The 24,298-nt window shown below is 37.3% G+C and overlaps 1 protein-coding gene across 3 annotated transcripts in view; it reads right to left on the bottom strand.

Moving 5' to 3' along the window:
• Nucleotides 1–24,298, bottom strand: part of LOC150077951 (DDB1- and CUL4-associated factor 8-like) — a 227,606-nt gene that overhangs the window by 70,581 nt on the left and 132,727 nt on the right. For all 3 annotated transcript variants that reach the window (XM_090385203.1, XM_090385204.1, XM_090385205.1), the window contains exons 5-6: nucleotides 20,030–20,137; nucleotides 4,361–4,424 (exon numbers count right to left, since the gene is read on the bottom strand). In XM_090385203.1, coding sequence (XP_090241329.1) covers nucleotides 4,361–4,424; nucleotides 20,030–20,137 — 172 coding nt within the window. The remainder of the gene's footprint in view (nucleotides 1–4,360; nucleotides 4,425–20,029; nucleotides 20,138–24,298) is intronic.

Here is a 24,298-nt window from a genome sequence, read left to right as displayed (position 1 = left end):
TATTTTTTTTTGACATATTAGTAGTAAATGTTCAGAAATCTACAAAAGACTGAAGCAGCAGCATGTATTGCCAAAAGTTTTTGATGAAAAATTTTACCATAACAAAAAAGACAGTATAGAAAATGAAGTTTTATTGCAGAATAAAAAGTAACAGTGTATGCATTACTATTCCTTGTTATTCTGCATTACAGACACTATTACAAAACCTTGATCTGAAATCATAGAACATTCTCCATATAGTCTGATCTGTCTCCTTCAGAATTTTGACATTAAAAACAAAAAAACCATCTCAAAAGGTGTCACTCTCATGGTAATAACTGAGTGATGAATGCAACATAACTTCTGATATTTGGCTAGTTATGCAGGATATAAGTTCTTCTTACAATGCTTGTACAACTGGAATTTTTGTCTCAAAGAATGCATATTACGTTGAAAATTGATAAAGGAAAAAAAAAAAAAAAAAACATTTTTCTTACCTAAATATTTTTTTAGTAGTAAAACCAGCATTACTTTGTATCCCATCCTAGTAACTGCATACATAATGATAATCAATTTAATCTCTGAAGAGACTTCTATTACTGAAGTTACTTCAAAACAAATCCAAGTTATGAATGGAAAACACCCCCCCAAAAAAAAAAGAATAAAATAACAGAACTAATATGTTTAACATTAATTTCTTCATCATTTTTTTTTTTTTTTTGTTTGTTTGAGATAGTCACAATATATATAAAAAAACAAACATCCTGTTTATATTCTAGCACAATCATGTAACTCAGAAGAGTTTAAAACTAGCATTCTAACAAGAATATTATCATTAACTGTATTTTGTGATCAAAGCAAATTCAAGTATATTAAATATTCTATATAAATATCTAAATATTATAGTCGGTCGAAAAGCATTGTCAGCTTCAGGAAGGAAAATCGTTTTGAATATTTTCGTTAGATTCTTTTAATTGCGTTAATTTGAATTTTAATTGTTTTGAATTGATTTTGAATTGTGTTAAATTGATTATTTAATTATTTATATTTTACTTTAATTATTTAATTATTTATATTTTACTTTAATGTACCGGTAAGTTGTCGATTTTTTCGTTTTTTCCGTTTTAATTTCTGGAGGGTATCATACGGAAGTGTTCCACGTACTATATTGAGGTATACTCCTCTTATTAATTTACTAATATAAATATTCTATTATATTATATTCCATATGTACTACTATACTTTGGCATTTGGCTATGTCAAACTGTATACAAGCATATTAAGCTAAGACAATGACTGTGTTTAACGTACTCAGCCATTCAACATAGCAGGGGTAGCCAACAAGTCAATCTCAACTTTAATTTCGGTCGATCACAACGAATTTTAAATATATATAAAAAATAGATTATTCAAAATCCAAATGTTATTATTATTATTACGTGCCGCACTGCATACGCTTATTACAAATCCGTTGAACCTGACTACTCTTGTCGGTGCGCAGCCGCTATGTGCATCTAGTGAAAATTCACACAATTACGTTTTGGAGAGCATAGTGTATGTGTCGAATTCTTATTTAGCTTACTTAATATTAATAACTGCACAGTACTTACAGAGGCAGACTGTGTCAAAAATTCTTACTGGGAAAAAACTTGTAGTGGCCTCATACTAGTGTTTATGACACGACTACTATACCAGCAAACAAAATTTCCAAATGACTTGACTCATATTAACTGTGGATAAGGAAAGATCCATATTTTTCTTATTATGATTTTTGTGCATTTAGTGTTCATATATTAGTCAACAAATAATGATATCGGAGGTCAGAGTGAAATACTGAAAATCATATCTGCCTCCTGCTTCCAGCCTACTGGGGTTTTCCCAGTAAGTCTTATGTTATGGCCAATCTGCCTCTGAGTACTTACGCATTAATTTAATACCCTTTGATTTAAAATGAATACTATGAAAAAGAGCACAACGTATCATTTTCATCAAGAGCGGGAATTAGTATATTTTTTGTAATGATAAAAAAAAAAAAAAAAAATTATGTTTTTTGATTTCCAATGCTTCCGTGGCTATACCCAAAAAAGGAAATTGAAAGGCACTTCAACACACTCCATGGTATATACCAATCAGATTTTCTGCCTAATAATGACCTTAGAAAAAATTAAGATTATTTGCACAACAAAATTTCTTCATGACACCTAATTTACAATCTAAAGCAGTAACTGTAGCGTAGCATCATTTAAATGGAAGCCATCTTCTTGCAAAAAAATGCAAACCATTTTCTGATGGTCAATTCATCAAATATGAATTTTTAAAAATAGATTCTCTTTTTGAAAATTTTAAGAACAAAAATGAAATTAAAAGTGCTCTTCAAGATCTGCAATTATCTTGAAATACTGTGATTCAATGCATCGAAAAAATGAGTAAAAATGTGAGTGAACAGTTGTGTGCTCATATTACTAATTGTGTATCCTTTTCTTTACAACTGGATGAATCTACAGACGTCAGTGATACAGCTCAGTTGCTCATTTTTATTTGCATGGTTTTCGATGATTCTGCCACTAAACAAGAACTGCTCGGTGTGGTTTTGTTAAAAGAAAGAACTAGCTGTCTTGATATATTTAACGCATTCAAAAATTTTATTGAAAAAATTAAACTACCACTATTTAAGCTTGTATCAATAACAACAGATGGAGCTAAAGCAATGATGGGGCATCTTAATGGATTAATCACATTGTGCTAAAAGGATGATAAATTCCCAGATTTTTTGAGTTACCACTGTATCATCCACCAACAAGTGTTAGCCAGCAAAAGATTAAATAATAAAAGTGTTATGGACATAGCTTTCAAAATCGTGAATTACATCAGAGGAAAATCTCTTCAAAAGAGACTTTTCGAAATGCAAACAGATGAAAATGAACCAGATCGGATATTACACACAGATGTAAGGTGGCTGTGTCGGAGTAAGTTTCTATAGAAATTTTGAAATTTGCTAAATGAAATTTAAAAAAAAAAAATTGTTGATCAAAGGGGAGATGATTATCAGCAGCTACAAGATACAGAGTGGTTGTGCGATCTGGCTTTTTGGCAGATTTTAAAGGTAAATTAAGTGATCCAAATTTGGAATTACAAGGAAAAAATAAAAATGTGGATAACACGGTTAGTAGTATTTCTGCATATAAATATAAATTTTTGGCAAGGGCTAAGACTCTCAAAGAAAAAAAAAAAAAATTGATCAGTTAGCAAATATGCAAGATCATTTGCTTTTTTTTTTTTTTTGGTAGTTGTTGGCACATTGGCTTCTGTGGCCATAATGCACCTCCCAAGGTTTTTGCAGTACTTTGATCCAAGCCCGAGGCAGGATTCGAACCCACGACCTTTGGGTTGCCGGGCAGGCACTTTACCCACCCGGCTAGCCCGGTCGGCTAAGATCATTTGCAAAAATATCCTGTTTTTCAATTAAATGGTGAGAAATATGTTTCTGAAACTGAGAAAGTTGTGGATCATTTTGAAATCAGATTCAGTGATTTTAAAACAATTGAAGACGTACAATATATTTCTTATCCATTTAATGTCGACTTAGATACGAAACAAATTGCATAAAAAAAAAATGCTGAGATTTTTCACATGGAGAAAATATTACTTAAAAATGAAATTATAACATTGCAAAATGATATCTTCCTAAAAGCCAGATCATCAGAAAAAGACTTTTAGAAATATGTTTGCCAAGAAAAGTACCCAAATGTAAAAAAATGCAGTGAACTTTTAAATTTCTGTTTTGGTTCCATATATCTATGTGAATCAGCCTTTTTTTGTATTTGAAACAAACAAAGAATCGCTCTACTCTTACAGACTTGCATACAGAAGATTCTTTACAGTTGGCCTTATCACAGCATATCCCCAATTTTGAAAGCTTGGCAGATGACATGAAGACACAAACTTCACATAAATTAAAAATTTATATACATATGAATTTAAAATAAGAATTCTGAATTGTATTTAATTTTAAAATTTATAAAACGTGTTCAGACCATTTTTTAACTTTTTGTTGTTAAAACAGTTGATTAACTTTTTTAACCATGTGAAATGAAATTCTTGAGATGGTAGATTACGGCACATTTTGAAGAAAAAAAGTAGATCGTATCACAAATTAAGTTGGCCACCCCTGCAATATAGTATTTTTAAGATTTAAGTAGAATGACTTTTTTTTCTTTAGCATTGAGCTGCTAAAAGTAGGTAGTCAATTAACAGATAAATCAATTAGACAATTAAATAGTACTTTAAGAATATTTAGTATATCTGTTCTCATCTTGGAATTAATTAAATTTCTTATGTCAGTAAAAAGGATATTTCACTATGAATATGGAAAAAAACTTACCAAATGACTTGGACAAAGTTTTTTCAGAACTTCCCCATCCTGGCAACGTCTTTTATCATAAACCCTATTAAATTAAAGCAGCAGTTCACATTTTTATTAAATTTATTATATGTTGAATTTTTATTACATTAATACAGTGGTGTTCAAAAAAATTGCATCACTTGCAAAATTCATTGAATTTGTTAATATATCATATGTTTTTTGTAATTGCATCAATTACAAAGGGTACTAGGAAAGTTTTGCAATATGACGCAACAATGAATCACAGGAAGCTGCTTGTTGGTGCATGTTGAGACATGTTCATACGTGCATAGTAGCCCCCGCGCCAAGTCGATGGGCTCAGTTATTCATTAGTAGTGAGAGTGTAAAGTGCTTGCGATGGCATCGTGGTCACGAAATGAGATAAGGACAGTTTTGCAGTATAATTTCATGCGTGGTTTAACCATAGACCAGTGCTTAGAAGAAATGACTCTTGCACTAGATGATGATTGTCCACATCGTACAACGATATTCAGGTGGTATAGAGAATTCCAAAGGGGAAATTTCACTCTGGAGGATTCTGAGAGGCCGGAAGGCCACGAACGTCAGTTACGGAGGAAAACGTTACTGCTGTGAGGAAAATGCTTGACGAAAACAGGCGAGTGACCTACCAACAGATAGAGGATACTTTGGGCCTAAATGCACCAGCAATTTGTTCGATTCTGCAAGATCATTTGCACGTGAAGAAACTTTGTTCTCTCTGGGTGCCGCATCAACTGACTGAAGAGCAGATGACACGACGTGTGACTTGGTGCCGGGAGATGTTAAAAAATTTTGATAAGGGACAATCTCGGTATGTGAACAACATCGTGACAGGTGACGAGACTTGGCTGTACTATTACGATCTGCCGACCAAGGCTCAAAACAAAGTTTGGGTCTTTGATGATGACGACACACCCGTAATTGTCAGAAAATCTCGATCTGTAAAGAAGAAAATGATAGCTGTATTTTTCAAATCGAGTGGAATTGTGGAACGTGTCATTTTGGACACGCAGAAGACAGTCACAGCTAAGTGGTATACTGAACAATGCCTGCCTAAAGTCATTGGATTTATGAAGAACCTGCGGCCAAAGTCAAGAATGGACACCTGGTACCTCCATCACGATAATGCTCCAGCTTACCGCGCCAAAGCCCGCACTGAATATTTGACCACGACAGGACTGAAACTTCTCGAACACCCTCCCTACAGTCCAGACCTTGCTCCCTGCGACTTTGCACTGTTCCCGCATGTGAAAATGAAGCTAAAAGGGAGGCAGTTTTCCAGTGATGAGGACCTTCTACGGGCTTGGGACAACGAGTGTGCTTTACTCCCTAGTGAAACTTGGCAGAACTGGTTTAAAGATTGGTTTCGGAGGATGGAGAGGTGTATTGAATGTAGAGGAAATTACTTTGAAAAAATTAAATAAACAAAGCTGTATTGCAAAACTTTCCTAGTACCCTTTGTATCTCCAGCAAGCATTCTTGGATAATGTCACATGCCATACTGCTGCTAGGGTGATTGCATCACCCTAGCAGCAGTATAAATACAGTGCATATACATCATGAGCAGAGTATTCTGCACTATTGTAATGGCTAAGTTTTCACAATTAACACCACCACATAGGAAAAGTGCTGCTGTTGTGTTGAATGCAGAGGGAAATTCAATGCATGAAATATCAAAAGGATTCACTGTAATTAGTTCAACAGTGGCATGTTAATTACAAAAGTTATCAGAAACTGGCAGTTTAAACAGAAAATTCATGCCATGTTGCACAATTACCCTGGGGATAATTGTGCAGCGTGGCATGAATTTTTCTGAAACAGTGTGTTGAATGCAGAGGGAAATTCAATGCATGAAATATCCTGAGTGGCATGAATTTTTCTGAAACAGTGTTTCAGAAAAATTCATGCCATTCAGGCTACTAGGACAGTTCATGGGGTTCTGTCAATGATATACAGGAATTTTGCTGGCAGGAACAAGGAGATAATTTTTCCATTGTATACGGCATAAGTTAGGCCACATATTGAGTACTGCCTTATGGGTCTGGAAGTCTCATTTTTAGGAAGAATGCGGATTTGGTGGAACGGGTGCAAAGAAGAGTAAAAAGATTAGTCAGGGACACAAAAAGATACTCTTACCATAACAGTCATCCGTTCTGCAAATTGCAGTGTCTGGAATAGGCACCTGCAGAGGGACCTGACTGGTGTTTAAGGCCTTAAATGGATTGAGTGAATTAAAAGTGGATGACATCCTAACTCTTGCTAAGATGAAACACATAACAGGACAAACTTACACTGAAAAAGGATGGTTGTAGGACAGATGCAAGAAAATTTGCTTTCAGTCAGAGTGACTGATTATTATGAAAACTGCCATCTAGTACATAATAAAACACGCCTGCGTGCTCTGGATTCATAATTTATTTTATTTTTGTTACACAGAGCATTAAAACTATGATAAATGAATTAGCTTTCGGCTGGGTGGCAGCCTTCATCAGATTAAAATACTTTGAATGGCAGTTAGAATAGAGATGCACTGCCAGGTTGGTGCGTGAGGCACGTGGTTAATTGTTTGTTGATGTTTGTGGCTGTGACGTATGGTGGTGACGTGGCCAGCGTTTGTCTATGGACAGAATTACTGCTTCTGTGATGGGGTTAAGTTGACAACCACTGTTCCTGTTCAACGAGGTATCCGAGCATTTTATACTTAACGATTCCAACCAGGTGCGCCTTAGGTAATGGTGGGACTTGTCTACAACCACGACATCGCGGTGTGGGTCGATGTCGTGGTGGGTTGTCCAGACATGCTCGGCAATAGCTGAGTGTTCTACATCCGCCAAACGGATCGCCCTTTTATGTTCTGAGAGGCGTTTCTCGAGACGACGTCCAGTCTCTCCAAAGTAGCAGCTCGTGCAGTCACGGCAAGAGATGCGATAGACCACACCACTCTGTAGAAGGGTGGGGACAGGTGTTTTTATGTTGGAAAGGAGAGAACGCAGTTTCTTGCCTGGGAGTTGGATGCACTTTACCCCATGCGATCTTAGGATTCTACCGATCTGCTGTGACAGGTTGGGGTAGTATGGGATGAATGCCCTCGTGGAAGACTCGTCACTGTTGGCGTTGCTGTTGGTCGTCACGTTGTCGCGTGCTTGTAGATCACATCTGTTAAGGACATGGATGGGGTAGCCACACCTCGTAAGGTCTACTTTGACTCTGGTGATCTCTTTGCGCCTTTCATCAGCAGAGCTGGAGTGTGTCCAGGCGCGAGTTAGCAAGGTTCGGGCGGTTGAGAGGAGGTGGCCCCGTGCGTGTGCTGACTGGAAGTTGGTAAATTGGCCAGCACACATAGGCTTACGATAAACCGTCGTCTTCAAGCATGTGTCTTCGCGCCGGACAAGTGTATCTAGGTATGGTATAGAGTTGTTCGACTCCAGCTCAATCGTGAATTTTATGAAGGGCGACAGTGAGTTGAGGTGGGTTAGGAGTCGCTGACCTGAGTCTCTAGGGATCACTACGAACACATCGTCTACGTAGCGACACCAAAAGGCGATGTGATCCGGTGCGTGTGTAAACGCACGTCCCTCTAACTCCTCCATCACGATGTTTGCTGTGACCGAGCTGACAGGGGAACCCATGGTTGTGCCATGTATCTGCTGGTAGATTGAATCATTAAACATGATTGCACCCCCTGTTAAGCACAGTCTGAGGGCGGCAGAAATGTCATCAGGCGTCAGCTTAGTTCTGTCGCTGAGGGTTCCATCATTATCCAAGAGTTGTTTTGCGCAAGAGATGGCAAGTTCTACAGGGATGGAGGTAAAGAGTGATACGACATCGAACGATGCCATGACTTGATCTTGCGAGATGGATATAGTGCGGATCCTTTCTATGAACTCAACACTGTTGGAGACAAATTGCCATCTAGTGTTGTGGAAGTGCATAGTCTAAATAAACTTAAGGAAGAATTAGACAAATTATTATATGGGATGAACAAATGAGATAGTTTTTTTTTTTTTTTTTTTGCTGATACTACTGTATATGCTTGCTTCCTTGCATCACTTACAGCTTAAAATACTAATACTATTTACTGGTTCACTTATTTTCTTGCCTTCTGGTATAATACATTCAAACAGCCTTAAGTCTCTGTATTCCTCTTTATTCCCTTCACCTCTGGCATGCTCGAGAATATGCAAGGTGTTCTCCTTGGCAATTAATACATATAGGCTTTGCAGATGGTCCTTTGGCCTACATTGAGTACATGCAATGCCACCATAACAGGCCATTTATAAGTATCCATATTTCTGGTGATTAAAACATCTTAGAGGTTAGTATATATGGATTCAGTGATCACTGCTAGTACCCAGCTGTGACCTTTGTGTACTGAAATAAGGATGAGAATGCTAGTAGGTACTAGACCTCCAGCTCTATGGAAGAATATTTGTTTTGCAACTGTCACTCCAACAGTTTTTAGTTAAGAAGAGATTTCCTCTTCAAGACACTTCAGATACCATTCTGAGATGTTTCTGGATAATGAATTGATTTTTTTTTTTTTTTTTTAAATGAAATCCCAAAGCACAAAAAGTATTAGAACTTATAAAACTTAGTACCTTACATGGGTTGAAGGCTGACAAGGTGAAAGAAGATTCTTATTGAGATCAGACTTGAATTTCTGTAGATGTGCAATTTTCAAGAAAGACATTTAAGGAAGGTTGTTCCAGAAAAATGGAAGTTGAAGAAATAAATCAGGAAGAAGAAAAGTTGGTTCTGTAAGTTTGAAGCTGGACAATAAAAGGATGCTGACTGCTTGCAGTACATGTTCAGACTAGTATGGAAAAGAGAGAGAGAGAGAGAGAGAACATGAATTATAGAAGCCAATTCAGAAGAACAGTGCCCATGGAAGTATCTATAGAAAAGGCATTTCAGCAGAACGTTTATGAGACAGACAGTGGAGAGACTTCGTTAGAGGTGGATCAGTAATTAACCAAACTGTCCTCTTTTGAATGGAGTCTAGACAGCTGAGAGAAGGTTTGGGGGCAAAGCCACAGGAGTGCAGTAGGGCAGATTTGAAATTTGTACAGAATGAGTAGCTGTTTGGAAGAAAAGTATTGATGAGAGTGAAAGAGAAAACCAGTTTTTTTAGATGCAGAAGAAGCAATATTTGTTATGTGCTTATGCCAAGAGAGATTAGAAGTCAGGGTAACCCCTAAAAGAGATATGTGATCTTGTCTAGAAATCTTAGTGCCATCGAAGATAAGCATAGGAGCAGAAGGATCTTTTTTATGAAATATAAGACAGGAATGAGTTTTAAGAACACTGAAATCAATTAGGTTATCTCTGCCCTATTGGAAAATTAACTAGCAAACAGTATTTAAGGAACTGGTAGAGGATATTTGAGAAGTTGAAGCTGTTCGTTTGTGTGGGGCAAGGTTCTCAAAACTGGAAGGTAGAATGCAATGTGCTATAATCAGCAAAACTGTGCATAGGATATCAGGTCAATGGAAGAAGGTCATTAATATACAAGAATAAAAGAGTGGAAGAAAGAACTGAACCTTGGGGAACACCAGCATTAGTTAAGAAGTCAGAAGACAGGGAGCCAACTACCATCACCTTCAGTGTGCAATTGGAATGAAAACTGGATACCCAATTACAAAAAAACAGTTGGCAAACCATAAGATGGAAGCTTATTTAGAAGACCTATATGCCAAACACAATCAAAAGCCTTCAAAATGTCAGGAGTAACTGCTTGAGTTTCACCAAACTTTTCCACAAAATTTGACTATTTGACTGTAGATAGGTAACATAAGCCAGTATATCATAAGTGGATCGACACTGACAATCTGTACTGGCAATCACTGATCGTATGGAAGGTTTCTATATAGTTTAGGAGTTGGTGGTTAATGGATTTCTCCACTGCTTTAGAAAGAGTAGAAGTGCAATGGAACGTTAATTGCACAGGGGGAGGGATTTGTAACCCTTTTTAGGAATTGACGGGATATGAGCAAATTTCCAAGCAGAAAGGAAAATGCTGGTGGAATAAAAAAGTGTAAAAAGGTGACGCAGAACAGGAGTAAGCTCAGCACAGATTTTGAGAACAAGTGGAGAAATAGCATCAGTACCTGGTGCTTTATTTGCATTGAGACTGTTTTGATATTATTTTGCTATCCTTTTGATGGAAGACCATAGCAGGAATTGAATACTGGGAATGGTAAGGGGTGGTTTACTAAGTTCATCAATACCCGAGTTAGAAGAAAAGTAGGATGCCAGCAAGTCAGCTTTATCATTAGCTGAGGTGGCAATACAACCATCCAGTTTCGATAGAAGTGGGAAAAGTAATGGGCGAAAGTTGCAGCCAAATAGCTTTGGCAAGAGACAAGAATCCTCAACTACCATTTGGACAAAAAGCAAGTTTTCTAATCTTAGCCTGTTCAAAACCTAGTTTGGACTGATTAATAACTGCTTTATAACTGTTGTGAGCTTTGGCATAGAGAGAACACAAACCTGGAGATTTGGATGCAAGCCAACTGCAATATTCAACATTCGTATCTTGAACAGCCTTAGAACATTTATTGGAAAACCAAGGTTTAGATAAAGAATGAAAAATTTTAAGGAGTGTGGAATAAATAATTTCATCCCTAGAAGAATAATTTCAATGACATCAACTGAACTAATGTTGACATTAGAAGATTTAAAACAGTAAATCCAATCAAGGAAAGGAAGAAAATAAATCTACACAATACAAGATTGAAAATGGCCATGAGAGAAAGGCTCCACTGGAAAAAAACCAAGTAGTGATCTAAGGTGCCTAGATGACCACTCACCTCAACTGTGTACTTTCAAGGGTTGTTTGTGACAAAATGATCAAGGATGTTGGCTGTGCAGATAGGATTGTCTGGTACTCTGGTAGGTAAATGAACAATCTGTGCAAGGTCAACAGTAACCACAAAAGACTCAGTATCTCGACCAGCCGGGTCCATGTTAATAGAAAACGGAAGTCAGATGGAGTTGTGAACATCAAAAATCACTAAAGAAAATTACCTCACTGTTAGGAAAGTTGGACAGAAGAAAGTAAAGTTTCAAAGTGGGGAAGTCAAGGAGTTTTAAGTGATTAGTGGAGTTGGGAGAATGATAGAGGCAACAGATGAGTTTGATACTATCGCTGAAGTAAAAGGAATCATACAACTAATAATTAGGACAATTGAGATGAGCAATGTTTGAACCATGTAATAATTGGGAATATATCGGAAAAGAAAAAAATAAGTGGAGCTTGGCAGACTAGGTGGAAATGGACATCACTGAGATCGGAACTGAGACCACATATATTAGTGTAATGAACAAGGAAGTGTTTGATAGGAATCCAAACAATGGAGGTTTACATCTTTTCACAGATAAGTATGTTCTATTGTTTTGACTATTCGTGATGTACAGGTAGTTCTCGACTTTGAGTTAATTCGTTCCTAGCGCGCGCTCGTAAAGCGAAAATTCGTAAAGCAGGAATTTATTTCACATAGACATAAGGTTAAAAATAGGGGTTACGTTCTCAACAATGAAATTAGTTAGCTAATTAGTTTGTGTTTAAACAATGATTGATTTATCCAAAGAAATTAAAATGTAGCCTGTAAAATCAAGCAAATTATAATAATAGAGAAATTATTTAAGACTTACAAATGTTAAAGCAAGTTTATTCTTCATCATCATCGACTAAATGCACACTCCTTGATCACTCATTATTGGCTCGGCACTCGTTGGTTTGTTGCAACGGGAGTCATCTTCTTCAGAAATGTTTCAAGAGGCATTTGTTTCCAAGATAATCTCTTAATTATAAATTTCACGATTGCATGCATAAGCATTTTTTAATGGCACACACAAATTGCAACTAACATGATTCGTGTAGAGTAACAAGTTTACCTTACAATTTTAGGGTCCCGCTCGTGACCTTAAAAATGACATTTTAGAGAGATAAATAGCTTACTTATACAGCGAAAATTTCAACTTCCAAGATCTTGAAACGAATTACCAAAAAAACCAGTGTTACTGGATTCTCATTATGATATTTTAACGATACAATGGTGTCTCTGGAACAGATTAATATCGTAAAGCTGGGTACACTGTACTGTATATCTATGAACGTGGTTTGAAATGAGGTATTTATGAATATTTAACATTCATTTTTGCAATTAATGTTCATATTTTCGATTTTGTTGATACTTGATACTTGGGGGAAAAAAAACTCGCAAACACGAGAACTCATAAAGCGAGAACTGCCTGTATTCAGCAGTAAGAAAAGGTGGGAGGACATGTATGAAATAATGAAATTTTTGGATATGCTGCACACGTGGCAAGAAAATAACATAACATGGCCTCGATAAACCACCCACATACACATTACTCAGACTCGCTCCAGTCACTATCTGACATAGTAGAGGCAGCGAGATCATACACTAACTGATCCAGAAGCCTCTTAGAGAGTTAATGAGGTTTGGTCCAGTAGTGGACATTCTGCAAAAAACATTTTAGAGCTGTACCCTCAAAATGCAAAGAAGGTTGGAATTTCACCATGATGCCTATCATAATCTCAAAAGACATCACTCATACTGCATGATGGAAGAGATGGGGGAGGGGGGGGGAATTACCAGAGCTTTCTCTGGAGACTAAACATGAGTTCCATCACTTCAGGCCTTCAGTAAGCAATATGGTGGTATTGCACTGGTTGATGAGAGTCATCTACTAGCTAATATTGCCTGGTGATACAGGGGGGTAGCATTCCTCCATGTGGTGTGGCATTCCTTGTGTGCATTGGTTCACACCTGGGTGGTTACCTCCAATATACTACGTGCCATATTTCAGGCCTTGCACATGGGGATTATACTCACCATCACTAAGGTGAGACTGTTAGTAACCGTGAAACAGAGGATTTGGTTGTCGCAGAGTGAGTGGCCTTCACCAAAATTCAGTCTACTGGACTCAAGTGTTACCAAAACCTCAGTTCCATCTGCTTTAGCCTCCCAGAGAGCATGCATAGCTTGTCATACCTGAGAGAATGCCTGCAACAGCATCAAGGACCTAAGATGTTACTGTGATTGGCATCTTCGCCCCCCCCCCCCAAATTTGATTTGGTGCAGCTATTCTGAATGTTTGTCACTCCTAGTCTCTACAAGGATGCTTTCAGAGCAAAGCATTTTTGACTGATTTATGATAAGCTGTCAACATTTCAAATCCTTCTCGATAAAAGGGTGTCATTGTGTGTGTTATCAGACACAAAGTCTAAAACACTGATGGATCCAATATCTTTCTATTTCAGAAGATTTAGGAGAAGTCCGGTTGGCCTGTCTCCCTAAAATCCACTCATGCACACCTTCTCAATGGTAAGCCCGGTTACGTCACTTAGGTGGCAACAAACATGTAGAGTGGTTCTCTTCAAGATGCCTGGTCAGCGTGAAGAGGAAAAGACGAAACCCTCCAGAAAAGGACGAGACAAATGGCGCTCAGTTCCCAGCGGCTTTCACCCCTCTTCTTACTGCAGCAAGAGGATCAGAGTGAAAGCAGAGGGTGCTAAGAATCACTGGGTACGACCAGGCTGCCTTGCACAGAAACCAAACTTGGCCTGTTACACCGTAAGATCACTCATTGTTGAAGACAGGATATAAGAGCTGGAAAAGGAATTAGAAAATTAGGAATTAGAAAAGCTCCGAGATATGCGGTGGTCATTCCCTGACCTTTCCGCATCCTCCATATTTGGTGGTGACGGGCTCGAACCCTGGTCTAATCAAGACGCATGTGCTACGCACTGCTGCTCCAACCCACCTGGCTACGGAGGTGCCTATTGGAATATCATCAGTTTGGCTGAAACAAGAAGAAATGAATCACTTATAAGTTTATCAAGTGGAAATCTGCTGTACACCAATGGAAACAGTGAAAGGAGTGAAGGTGGAGTTGGCTTGCTGGCCCTTAAAGATATAAAAAACAACATTTTGGAATTCAAAAGTACATTACCAAGGGTGCCAAGACTACTACTCAGGATTTCTAAGAGGTAGAAACTAAAGGTTATAATGATTTATGCACCAACATCGAGCCATGATGAATAGGTTGAAGAAATGTACACCGAAACTGCGAGTCTTCTAGATGAGCAGAAAACCCACTACACTATCATTATGGGGGTCTTCAATGCTAAGGTTGGAAAGAGACAAAACAGCACAGAAAGGCGAACTATAGGAAATTTTGGAATTGGTGAAAGAAATGAAAGAGGTATAAGACTTGTGGAATTTATAGAATCTCGAGGAATGTCAGTAATGAACACTTTTTTCAAGAAAAGGGTGAACTGAAAGTGATATGGAAGAGCCCAAATGGATTAACAATTAATGAATGGACTTCATCCACACTAGCAGAAGGTATATCGTGAATGAAAAAGAAAGGAAAAAAACTGACTTGAGTAAATAATGCGAAGGTCTTTAAGATAACAGAAGAGGAGAAAAAGCAGTATGTACTAGAACTTTAGAACAAGTTTGAGCTTCTGCAGACTGTTCAGGACCAAGATATTGATGAGGAATACTACAACTTTCTGAAAGTGATAAAGCCCAAGAAACCCATACATAAAAAGATATCCAAAGAAGGAAAAATTAGTCAAGAAACTTGTCATGATGAACCGAAGATGGCAAATGAAGAGCAAGATAAACATTGACAAGGATAAAATTGAGTATACTGAGTTATGTAAAGCCATTAGAAAGAGACTCAAAGAGAACATAAGAAGATTTAACACAAGAAAAGTAGAACAAGCATTAAGGGAAAACAAAGGACTTAAATCAGCGGCCATGAGCAGTAATACAGAAAGACAAATGATACTGAAACTGAAGAATAGCGATGGTGTACTTATAAATAGCAAAGAAGGCATAATTCAAATAGCAGAAAACTACTATAGAGAATTATACAAGGAGCGAGGGAATGATGCCAGCAGTGGAGAAGATGGATCATAAATTGGTAACACATGTGACATATCCCATATCCTCTCTGATGAGGATATTGGATATGTCACATGTTATTATTTCAAGAACATACGTTGAAGAAAATGAAGAATCAGAAAACCCCGGGGGAAGACGAAGTTAATGTAGAGTTGTTAAAACTGGGAGGAAGAGACATGACACAGAAACTGGCAAGATTCTTCACAAACTGCATTAGAAAAGGCATGATGCCTAAGAAGTGGAATAATGCAATCAGAGTTTTGCTGCATAAGAAAGGAGATAAATCAGAAATTGAAAATTATAGACCAATTAGCTTGCTATCCCACATCTACAATTCAAGGGTCATTACTAACAGATTAGAAAGAATACTTGATGAGAATCAACCGAAAGAGCAAGCTGGCTTTAGGACAGGATTCTCAACTATGGATCACCTTCATGTAATATCACAGCTAATGGAGAAAGCAAATGAATAAAAAAACACCATTAGGCCTGCATTTGTGGATTATGAAAAGGCATTCAACTCCATACGGCATAAGGCAATGTTTTGGGCTGGAAAGACAAGGCATAGATACCCAATATATTATGACTTTGAATAAAATATATGAGAACGCTATCTCCTTTATTAGACTAGACAAAGACAGTAATAAATTTAAAATTGAGAAAGGAGTTCGACAAGGAGATATATCTCTGAAGTTGTTTACTGCTACCCTTGAGGAAGCTTTCAGAAGATTAGACTGGTTGCAGAAAGGAGGGTACCTAAACCATTTATGATTTACAGATGACACTGTGATCATAAGCCACGATCCCAAAGAATTAGAGGAAAATCTTAATCAGTTATGCAGAGTTAGTAAGGAATGCTGGGCCCATTGTAATTTTCTATATTTTTTAATGTTAATGATGAAGGTATATCAGGCTTCATGTCTAAGTTTGAAGAGGACACAAAGGTTAGCAAGGTGGTTAATGACAGTAATCAGGGTGAGTTACTTCAACAAAAACTAAAAAATTTTGGCAATTTCCGTTACCAAAAAATTTTGGTAGCAGAAAATTAAAAAGACCTAGGGTAATTGTGCAGTCAGATATTAAGTTCTCAGAGCAATGCAGACAGGTTGCCAGGACAGCTCATGAACTTTTGTCTATGATAGGAGTGGGCAACCCGCAGCCTTCTAAGATCTTATGTGTGGCCTTTGTCAAACAAAGGTGAAATAAAATCATTAAATAATCCTACTACTTTTAAACTAATATTTTTTAAAATTAAATATACAAAACATTTTAATAATAAAAAGCTTTATTTTTTTTTCACAATATAGAAACATTATTCAGATAAAAAAAGGAAAATACAAATTTTTTGATCTAAAAAGTAAAATATATCATGTTTAACTTTTTCTATTTATTTAAAAATCGTTTTTATGTACCACAAATGACAAAAAATGAAAGTTATTTAATAAAAGAAAAATTCTAATCCTCTTAAGTCTGTTAAAATAAAAAAAATATTTTAACAGTTAATAATTTGACGAAAATAGTTTTTTTTATTTTAAAATTTAAATTGTGACATTATGATTTTTTATCTGTTGCTTTATGTGCATATTTGTATCTGTGAATATTTTGACAACCGTATGTATTCTTGTCTCGAATTTTGTAATCCTGTAATTTCTTATGTTTGATTTCACAATTGCTTAATTTTTAGATTGCCCATCATGTCCAATAAAGTTAAAAGGAAGTTGAATGAAGAAAACAGAACATTTAAAGAAGATTGGGAGATGCAGTATTTTCTTATTTCTGTGAAAGACAAAATGGTTTGTTTGATATGTAATACAGCACTAACAACATTAAAAAAATACAATGCAAATCAACATTATCTATCTCACAAGGACCATAAATATGTAAAATTAGAAGGAGAAGCTCGTAAATCTGCACTTCAAAAAATGAAGAAAGAAAAATAGCACCAGGAAAAGGCTTTTGGTGCTTTTATTAAGCAAGGAACTTCGGCAACCGATGTTACATACAAAATAGCGCATGTACTTGGAAAAAAAGGCAAATCATTTAGTGACATTGAAATGATAAAAGAATGTATTGTTGAAGCAGTAGGATGTTTAGATCCGGAAAAAGTTGACAAATACAAACAATTACCTCTCTCAAGAAAAACTATAACTAATAGACAACATGAATTAGCTCAGAATGTAAGGAGAACAACTTCAGGTAATAATTCACTCTAAAGATGTATATTTTTCAATAGCATTAGATGAAACGACTGATAGAAATGACTCTGCTCAAATATTATATTTTATTCGTGCTATAACTGAAGATTTTCATTGTTATGAGGAACTACTGGCTTTGGGTACACTCACTGGAAGGACTCGTGGAATTGATATTTTTAACAACTTTAAAGAAATGTGTCTTGAGAGAGGACTAAACCTTAGTAACCTGGTGAGTGTATGCACGGACGGTGCACCTTCTATGAAAGGTAAGTGAGAAGGATTCGTTTCATTGTTAAAAAAAGAAAAGCCCAATTTAGAAAAGTTAAATTTCGTTCCACTGTATATTACACCAACAAAACCTCTGTGCTAAATCCTTCATATTGAGCAATACTTTGGATAAAATTATTGCAATCGTTAACTTTATTCGAGTAAATGCTTTAAGACATCGCCAATTTCGAAGCATGCTTATATTGGATGATGAGACATATAATGTCGATTTGCCATATTATTGTAAAGTGCGCTGGTTATCAAAAGGACAAATTTTAGTAAAAGTTTTGGCTTTGTGAGAACAAATTAAAAATTTTTACGAGGAATAACAACAAGAATGTGATTTTATTATATGAAGAATTTTGTAGAAATGCTGCGTTTTTGTGTGATATTATGGAAAAGCAAAATGAATTAAATGTTTATTTGCAGGGAAAAACAAGACATATATATGACATGTGGCAAAAAATTCAGGTATTTCGAAAAAAATTAATTTTTTACAAAACTTTTCTCTAAATCAGAAATATCTGGGGAACATTTCCCTCATTTAAAAAATATGTTAAAGGAGCAGAAATATATTGTATATGACACTTTCAAAGACTACAACCGTATTGGACATGCTAATTGAAGAATACAATGATAGATTTTCTTATTTCGAAGAACATACTTTAGAAATTAAATTGGCGTATGAGCCACATTTAGTTGATATCCTGACGGCACCCACAGAACTACAGATGGAATTAATTGAATTAGGAGAAGATAATATGATAAAGACTTTTTTTGATACAAAAAAAGATCCTATTGAAATATGGAAAAATGCAGTTGAATACCGACGTTTATGTCAACATGTTCGTCGACTGCTGTCTTGCTTTGCAACTACGTATTGTTGCGAATTAACTTTTTCATACCTTACACAAATCAAAAGTCATTTAAGGACTCGGATATCTGATATTCATTTAGAAGATCAACTCAAGTTGCGTACAACTAAGATGGAGCCTAATATCTAGTTGTTATCTAATAAAAAACAAACCCAAAAATCTCATTAGTTAATTATCAAAAAAGATGTTTCGGTTGAAACCAATGCATTGTGATGAGTTTAGCTCATTAAAAATGTGCAATCGAAGTGGTTTCAGCCGCGACATCTTTTTTGGTAAACAACTCAACCACTAAAGCATCAAGTCTTCAACTCATTAGTTAACTCATTTTTTACAATAGCACAGTTTTTTCTAATTATTCTTGTATAATACACAGAGAGAATGTTAAATAATTGCTATAAATTTTCATTTGAACAACAATTTAGAAAATAATTTATTATCTTTATAATTATATTTTTTTAAGTTTTGTGTTCATATAAAATGTAGATGATGAATGTATTGTGATGAGAATATTGTAAATATGTATGTTTTATTGAAATTTATTTGCCTTTTCTATAGTTATATGTAATAAAATTTAACACTGATAATTAAGTATGTTTTACTTCGTAAGTAAAACTTTGTAGTTCGAAGGATCGGTGCGGCCTTTCCACTATTTCCGAAAATGAATATGGCCTTTTATTCAAAAAAGGTTGCCCACCCCTGGTCTATGACATATAGGAACTGTGCTAGCAGGGATAAGGAGGTGATTATCCCATTGTATAAAGCAAAGGTTAGGCTGCATAATGAGTATCACATACAGGTCAGCAGGCCTCGTGTTAGGAAGGATGTAGATCTGCTGGAATGGTGCAGGGAAGGGCAACAAGATTGGTGAAGAGAATGAAAAGGTAGTCCTACCAAGCCAGGCTTCAGCTATGCAAAATTCAGTGTCTGAAACTATGCATTTGTGAAGTGATCTAATTGAAGTGTTTAAGGCTTTGAATGGATTTTCCCTCTTGCTCAAACTAAACAGATGAGGGGGCATAAATTCAAACTGAGAACAGATGGTTGAGAGATAGATGTGGGAAAGGTTGCCTTTAGTCAATGGGTGGCTGATTAATTACTGGAATCAAACTTCCATCCCTTGTTGTGGAAGTGGGAAGTTCTTTCTTGAATAAGTTCAAGGAAAACTATAAAAACTATTGGAGGGGATGGACAGATGGAAGTTTTTTTTTGCTTTTGGTGATGCTTCATAAACTCACTTTCTTGCATCATATGCCACTACTACTAGTTAGATTAAATATTGCCATTTTTATTGCAAATTATCTTTTGATTACTATTTCTATTACAAGGGGGAATAGCTTAAACAATGTAGAAAAAACTAATGAATACTACCTGACAAAATGATCTCTTCCACCAACTGCATATTCACATGAGTTACTGGGATTAATAAAAATAGAATACAGTGGTACTTTCTTATCATTCTCTTTACAGGTTACGAGTCTAAATAAGAAATAAAAAAATAATTAAATAACAAATAAGTGAAAACTGAGTTATTATGAGAGCAAAGCTATTTTAGAAAAATGTGAACAATTCATTTTTAAATATGGAAACTTCTAGGCAAGTGTCATAAGTAAACTTTAATCTAAAAGTTGGGTCACCAGAGACTTGAGAGAGAGAATCTTTATTGCCCTTCACGGCTATTAGGCCAAAGGTTTACAGCTTCCCAAAATTTTCGGGATACTCAAACAATTATATACAAAATAAAAAAAAGGTAACTATACAAATGAAAACATTTCAATACAAAGGACAGAACTCCTCACAATAGTTAGGTCTGATCAAGCTGGCTTAACATAAAGATAAGAGCACCAGCTCAATCAGACAGAAGCATATGCAAAGGTACAGATGAGTCACTGCTGATTAGTCCTGCTAGTCAATTTTTCTCTGGTATGTCTGGTCAACGGTGAATTTGTTCAGGTCACCATCAAGTGCCTGAGTTTGCTTGAGCATCTGCCAAGGAAGGAGTTAGTTATTTGGTTTTTAGGAGCATTAGCAACTAAGGCCATATTGCTCCAGGATATGCGGTGGTCATTCCCTGACCTTTCCGCATCCTCCGTATTTGGTGGTGATGGGCTAGAACCCTGGTCTAATCAAGAAGCGTGTGCTACGCACTGCTGCTCCTTCCCACCTGGCTACGGAGGCGCCCCCAAGGAAGGAACCTGTCCAAGAGATGAATGTAGGTAGAGCTCGGGATTGGCCCTAAGGGAAGCAGGGGGAATCCTCCAGTCACAGGTATTCCAGAATGAAGGTGTTGCAATTATGCCTGTCATCATCTTGACTGTTGCTAGGAGGCATTGGTCATTGATTAAGGTGGGAAGCCATGGAATCCCAAGAGAGTTGGCAAGCTGAGTGGTGCGAAGAAGAGCTGGAAGATTGTGCCTCCTGTTGGCTCATTTTAGGAGCCAGAATTCTGCTGTTACAAAGAGTGGTTTCTTTAGTGATGGTGCTGCTGAGGCCCAAATTAAACGAAGGATACCAATCCCCAGCACCCTTGGTGGTGCTGGGAACTTCAGGCTCTCCGAAATGACATCAACCAAAAAAAGACAAGCTTTTCAGCGCATGCAACGATCCTGGCTGGAGGTCGAAGTTGAAATTCTTCAACAACGCTGTAGGGAAGCAAGGAACCAGTACACTGCAATGATTAGACAGTGGACGATGATGATGACAAAGAATCAGTTGCATCTCATCCTAAATTGCCTGTTATAAGACAACATATGGATGACATTATACATTATATTGAATCATCATCAGACCCTGATGTGCTTCCTTATTATGAACATTTTAGAGAATTTTGATCTACAGTAATAAGGAAGCAGTGCCAAGATGTATGGCAACTGAAGCTTGATTCCTTCAAGACCATTTCATCAACTGGACCTGTTTCACCAGAACCCTCCACTAGCAAGGAATTAACACCTCTCCGTCCATATGACAGTTGTTTCTGACTCTGAAAATTGTGATTCTTTCAATTAAGTTAATAATATTAATATTGAATATTATGTATTTTTTTAAACTTTTTTTTTAATTTCAGCAGCAGAGAGTAAAGGTGGAAAGATAACTATTCTTATGTACTTCACGGTTGTCTTTTTATCAGTGATATGTAGCAGATGTTATTTTGCTGTCCACCAGAGTCTTGAAGCACAATGTGAAGAGTATGTCTAAGTGGGTGTTAAATCAAAGTTTGGAGTTGAACACAACACCTAGGTCACGATGGCTGGACACAACTGGAATGAGGGTGTTGCCGACTGAAGGCTGGAGAGATGGAGTTTGCTTCAGTGGAGTTTGCTTCACCATGAATTCGGACTTAGCAGGATTGACCTCGAGCCCGAATCGGCAGAGGTAAGATGTTGTTAGTGATGAGAGTGTTGTTAATTTCCGTTTTTACCAGATCTAGGTCTTGACTGGGGATGATGGGAGTGAGTATCTTCATATCATCCGTATAGCTCGATAGGCACCAAGTTTGTGTAACCAGTGGGGGATGATAGATGAAAACAGAAGGCCCGAAAGGATCCCTTCTTGTGGGACTCCTGCAGTGATGAATCTTGTTGTTGTTTGTTGTTTTGGTTTTTAGGAGCATTAGCAACTAAGGCAATACTGCTCCGGGGATATGCGGTGGTCATTCCCTGACCTTTCTGCATCCTCCATATTTGGTGGTCACGGGCTCAAACCTCGGTCTAATCAAGAAGCATGTGCTACGCACTGCTGCTCCTGCCCACCTGGCTACGGAGGCGCTGATGAATCTTGTAAGGTTGCAATCTCCCGTATGAAGCTTTACAACTCTCATGTAGAAGAGAGGAGAGAAAGCATAGTATGTTGCCTGTGATCTGGAAGTGGCATCCCAGGAGAGTGAGAAGTTGGTTTACTTGGATGGCATCAAATGCAGCCTCAATGTCCAAGTAATAACTAGTTCTTGCCTTTTCTCAAATGCTGACAAAATAGTACTCGTGGTCGCCAGCAGATTGGTGATCATTGATCTATTTGGGAGTAATGAATTTGGGCTGGATTGCTGGGCAAGATCTGCTTAGTGAGGATGGGGAGTGAGGCCTCCAGGAGCTTCAGCAGGCTGGAGGAGTTGGAGATGGGTTGGTAGTGGTTAGGTTGTGATGGCGACTGAACTTTAGCTAAAGTTTTGACAAGATAGTTTTTCCACTGCTGTGGGAAAATCTGGTTTGAGAGTAACAGGTTGAAGATAATTAAAAGTAGATGAATAATGTACAGACTTCAGAATTTACGCATGAACTGAAGAATTGCATCACTGGCAGTTGAAGAGGCTGGTAGAGAATTGATGGCTACGTTCAGCTGTTGTTTTGTGATCTGAATGATATTCAACACTTCGTGCTAGGTGGGCTCTGTTGGTAGAGCCAGATCTAAGTTTGGCACAGGATTATGGTTAAATTGTGATGAAATCAAGCCACAATTCTGGATCAAGCTGCAGAGGAAAGTTCGGGTTCGCTTTCTTGTATGAAATTTTCCCTTTTCATGGTTAATATACAGTCTCATAGCCTGAGATTTCAGGTCGATGAACTGAGCCCGTGCCCTTAAAGAAACAATGCGGTCATTGACATTTTGTGACTGTTTCCATGTGTGATGGAGTTGTTGCTTCAGCTGGAAACTCATTTTGAGTTCTGAATTCTACCAAAGTCTTGTATGTGGACTGATTGTGATTTTTTTAGAGGCAGCATATTTGGCAACTGTTGATCCAGTTTTGAGAATATTCACAGCTAGTTCTGGGTCACATCTCTAAGGCTTCCCAGGGGATGAGAGAGGCGGCTCTGATGCCTTTTTTTTTTTTTGGTAGTTGTTGGCGCATAGGCTTCTGTGGCCATAATGCACCTCCCAAGGTTTTCGCAGTACTTTGATCCAAGCCCGAGGCAGGGAATCGAACCCGCGACCTTTGGGTTGCCAGGCAGGCACTTTACCCACCCGGCTAGCCCGGTCGGCAGGCTCTGATGCACTTGTCTACATCAAGTAAGTTGAGGCTAGTGATGTCAACCATTTTTTATTGTCCTTCTGGCTTCTAATTTGGGGGTTGGTAGATATGCAGTCATGTATTAGGACATTAGCATTTAGCATTAGTAGAGGCATTTGATGCAAGAAAGCAAGCTTATGCAGCATCAGCCAAAAAAAAAAAAAAAAAAAAACCACTTCCACTTCACCCCTCTGTTCGTTCAAAATACCTGTCCAGCTGAGCCTTAAACTTATTTAGGCTATCAACCTCCACCACACGGGATGGAAGTCTGTTCCACCAACCAACCACCCGCTGGCTAAAGGCAAAAATCAGAGTGAAATGATGTTTCTGCAATATAATCAAGGGTGCAAGGGATAGAGGCTAGAATGAGATCTAGCCTCTATCCTTTGCAACTTGATCAGCAAGTTGTAGGTCAGCACATCTCAAGCGTGCAAGAAGATCCTTTTGCAGATTAGGAAGCTGAGAAGGCAAATCGAAGTCACCACAAATTAAGTGAGAAGCTGTGCAGCCGATTGATTAACCAATTGGATACTTCGAGAATGATTTGCTACGAAGGCATTGGGGGTATACACCACCCAGATGTCAAACTTCTGGAAGTTGTCCTAATGTAACAAGGATTGCTTTGTAATTGGGCGAGT

This window comes from Mastigoproctus giganteus, chromosome 11 (genome assembly GCF_048544385.1).
Source record: "Mastigoproctus giganteus isolate SK-2022 chromosome 11, ASM4854438v1, whole genome shotgun sequence".
Lineage (NCBI taxonomy): Eukaryota > Metazoa > Arthropoda > Arachnida > Uropygi > Thelyphonidae > Mastigoproctus > Mastigoproctus giganteus.
This window is presented reverse-complemented; position numbering and strand designations above follow the sequence as displayed.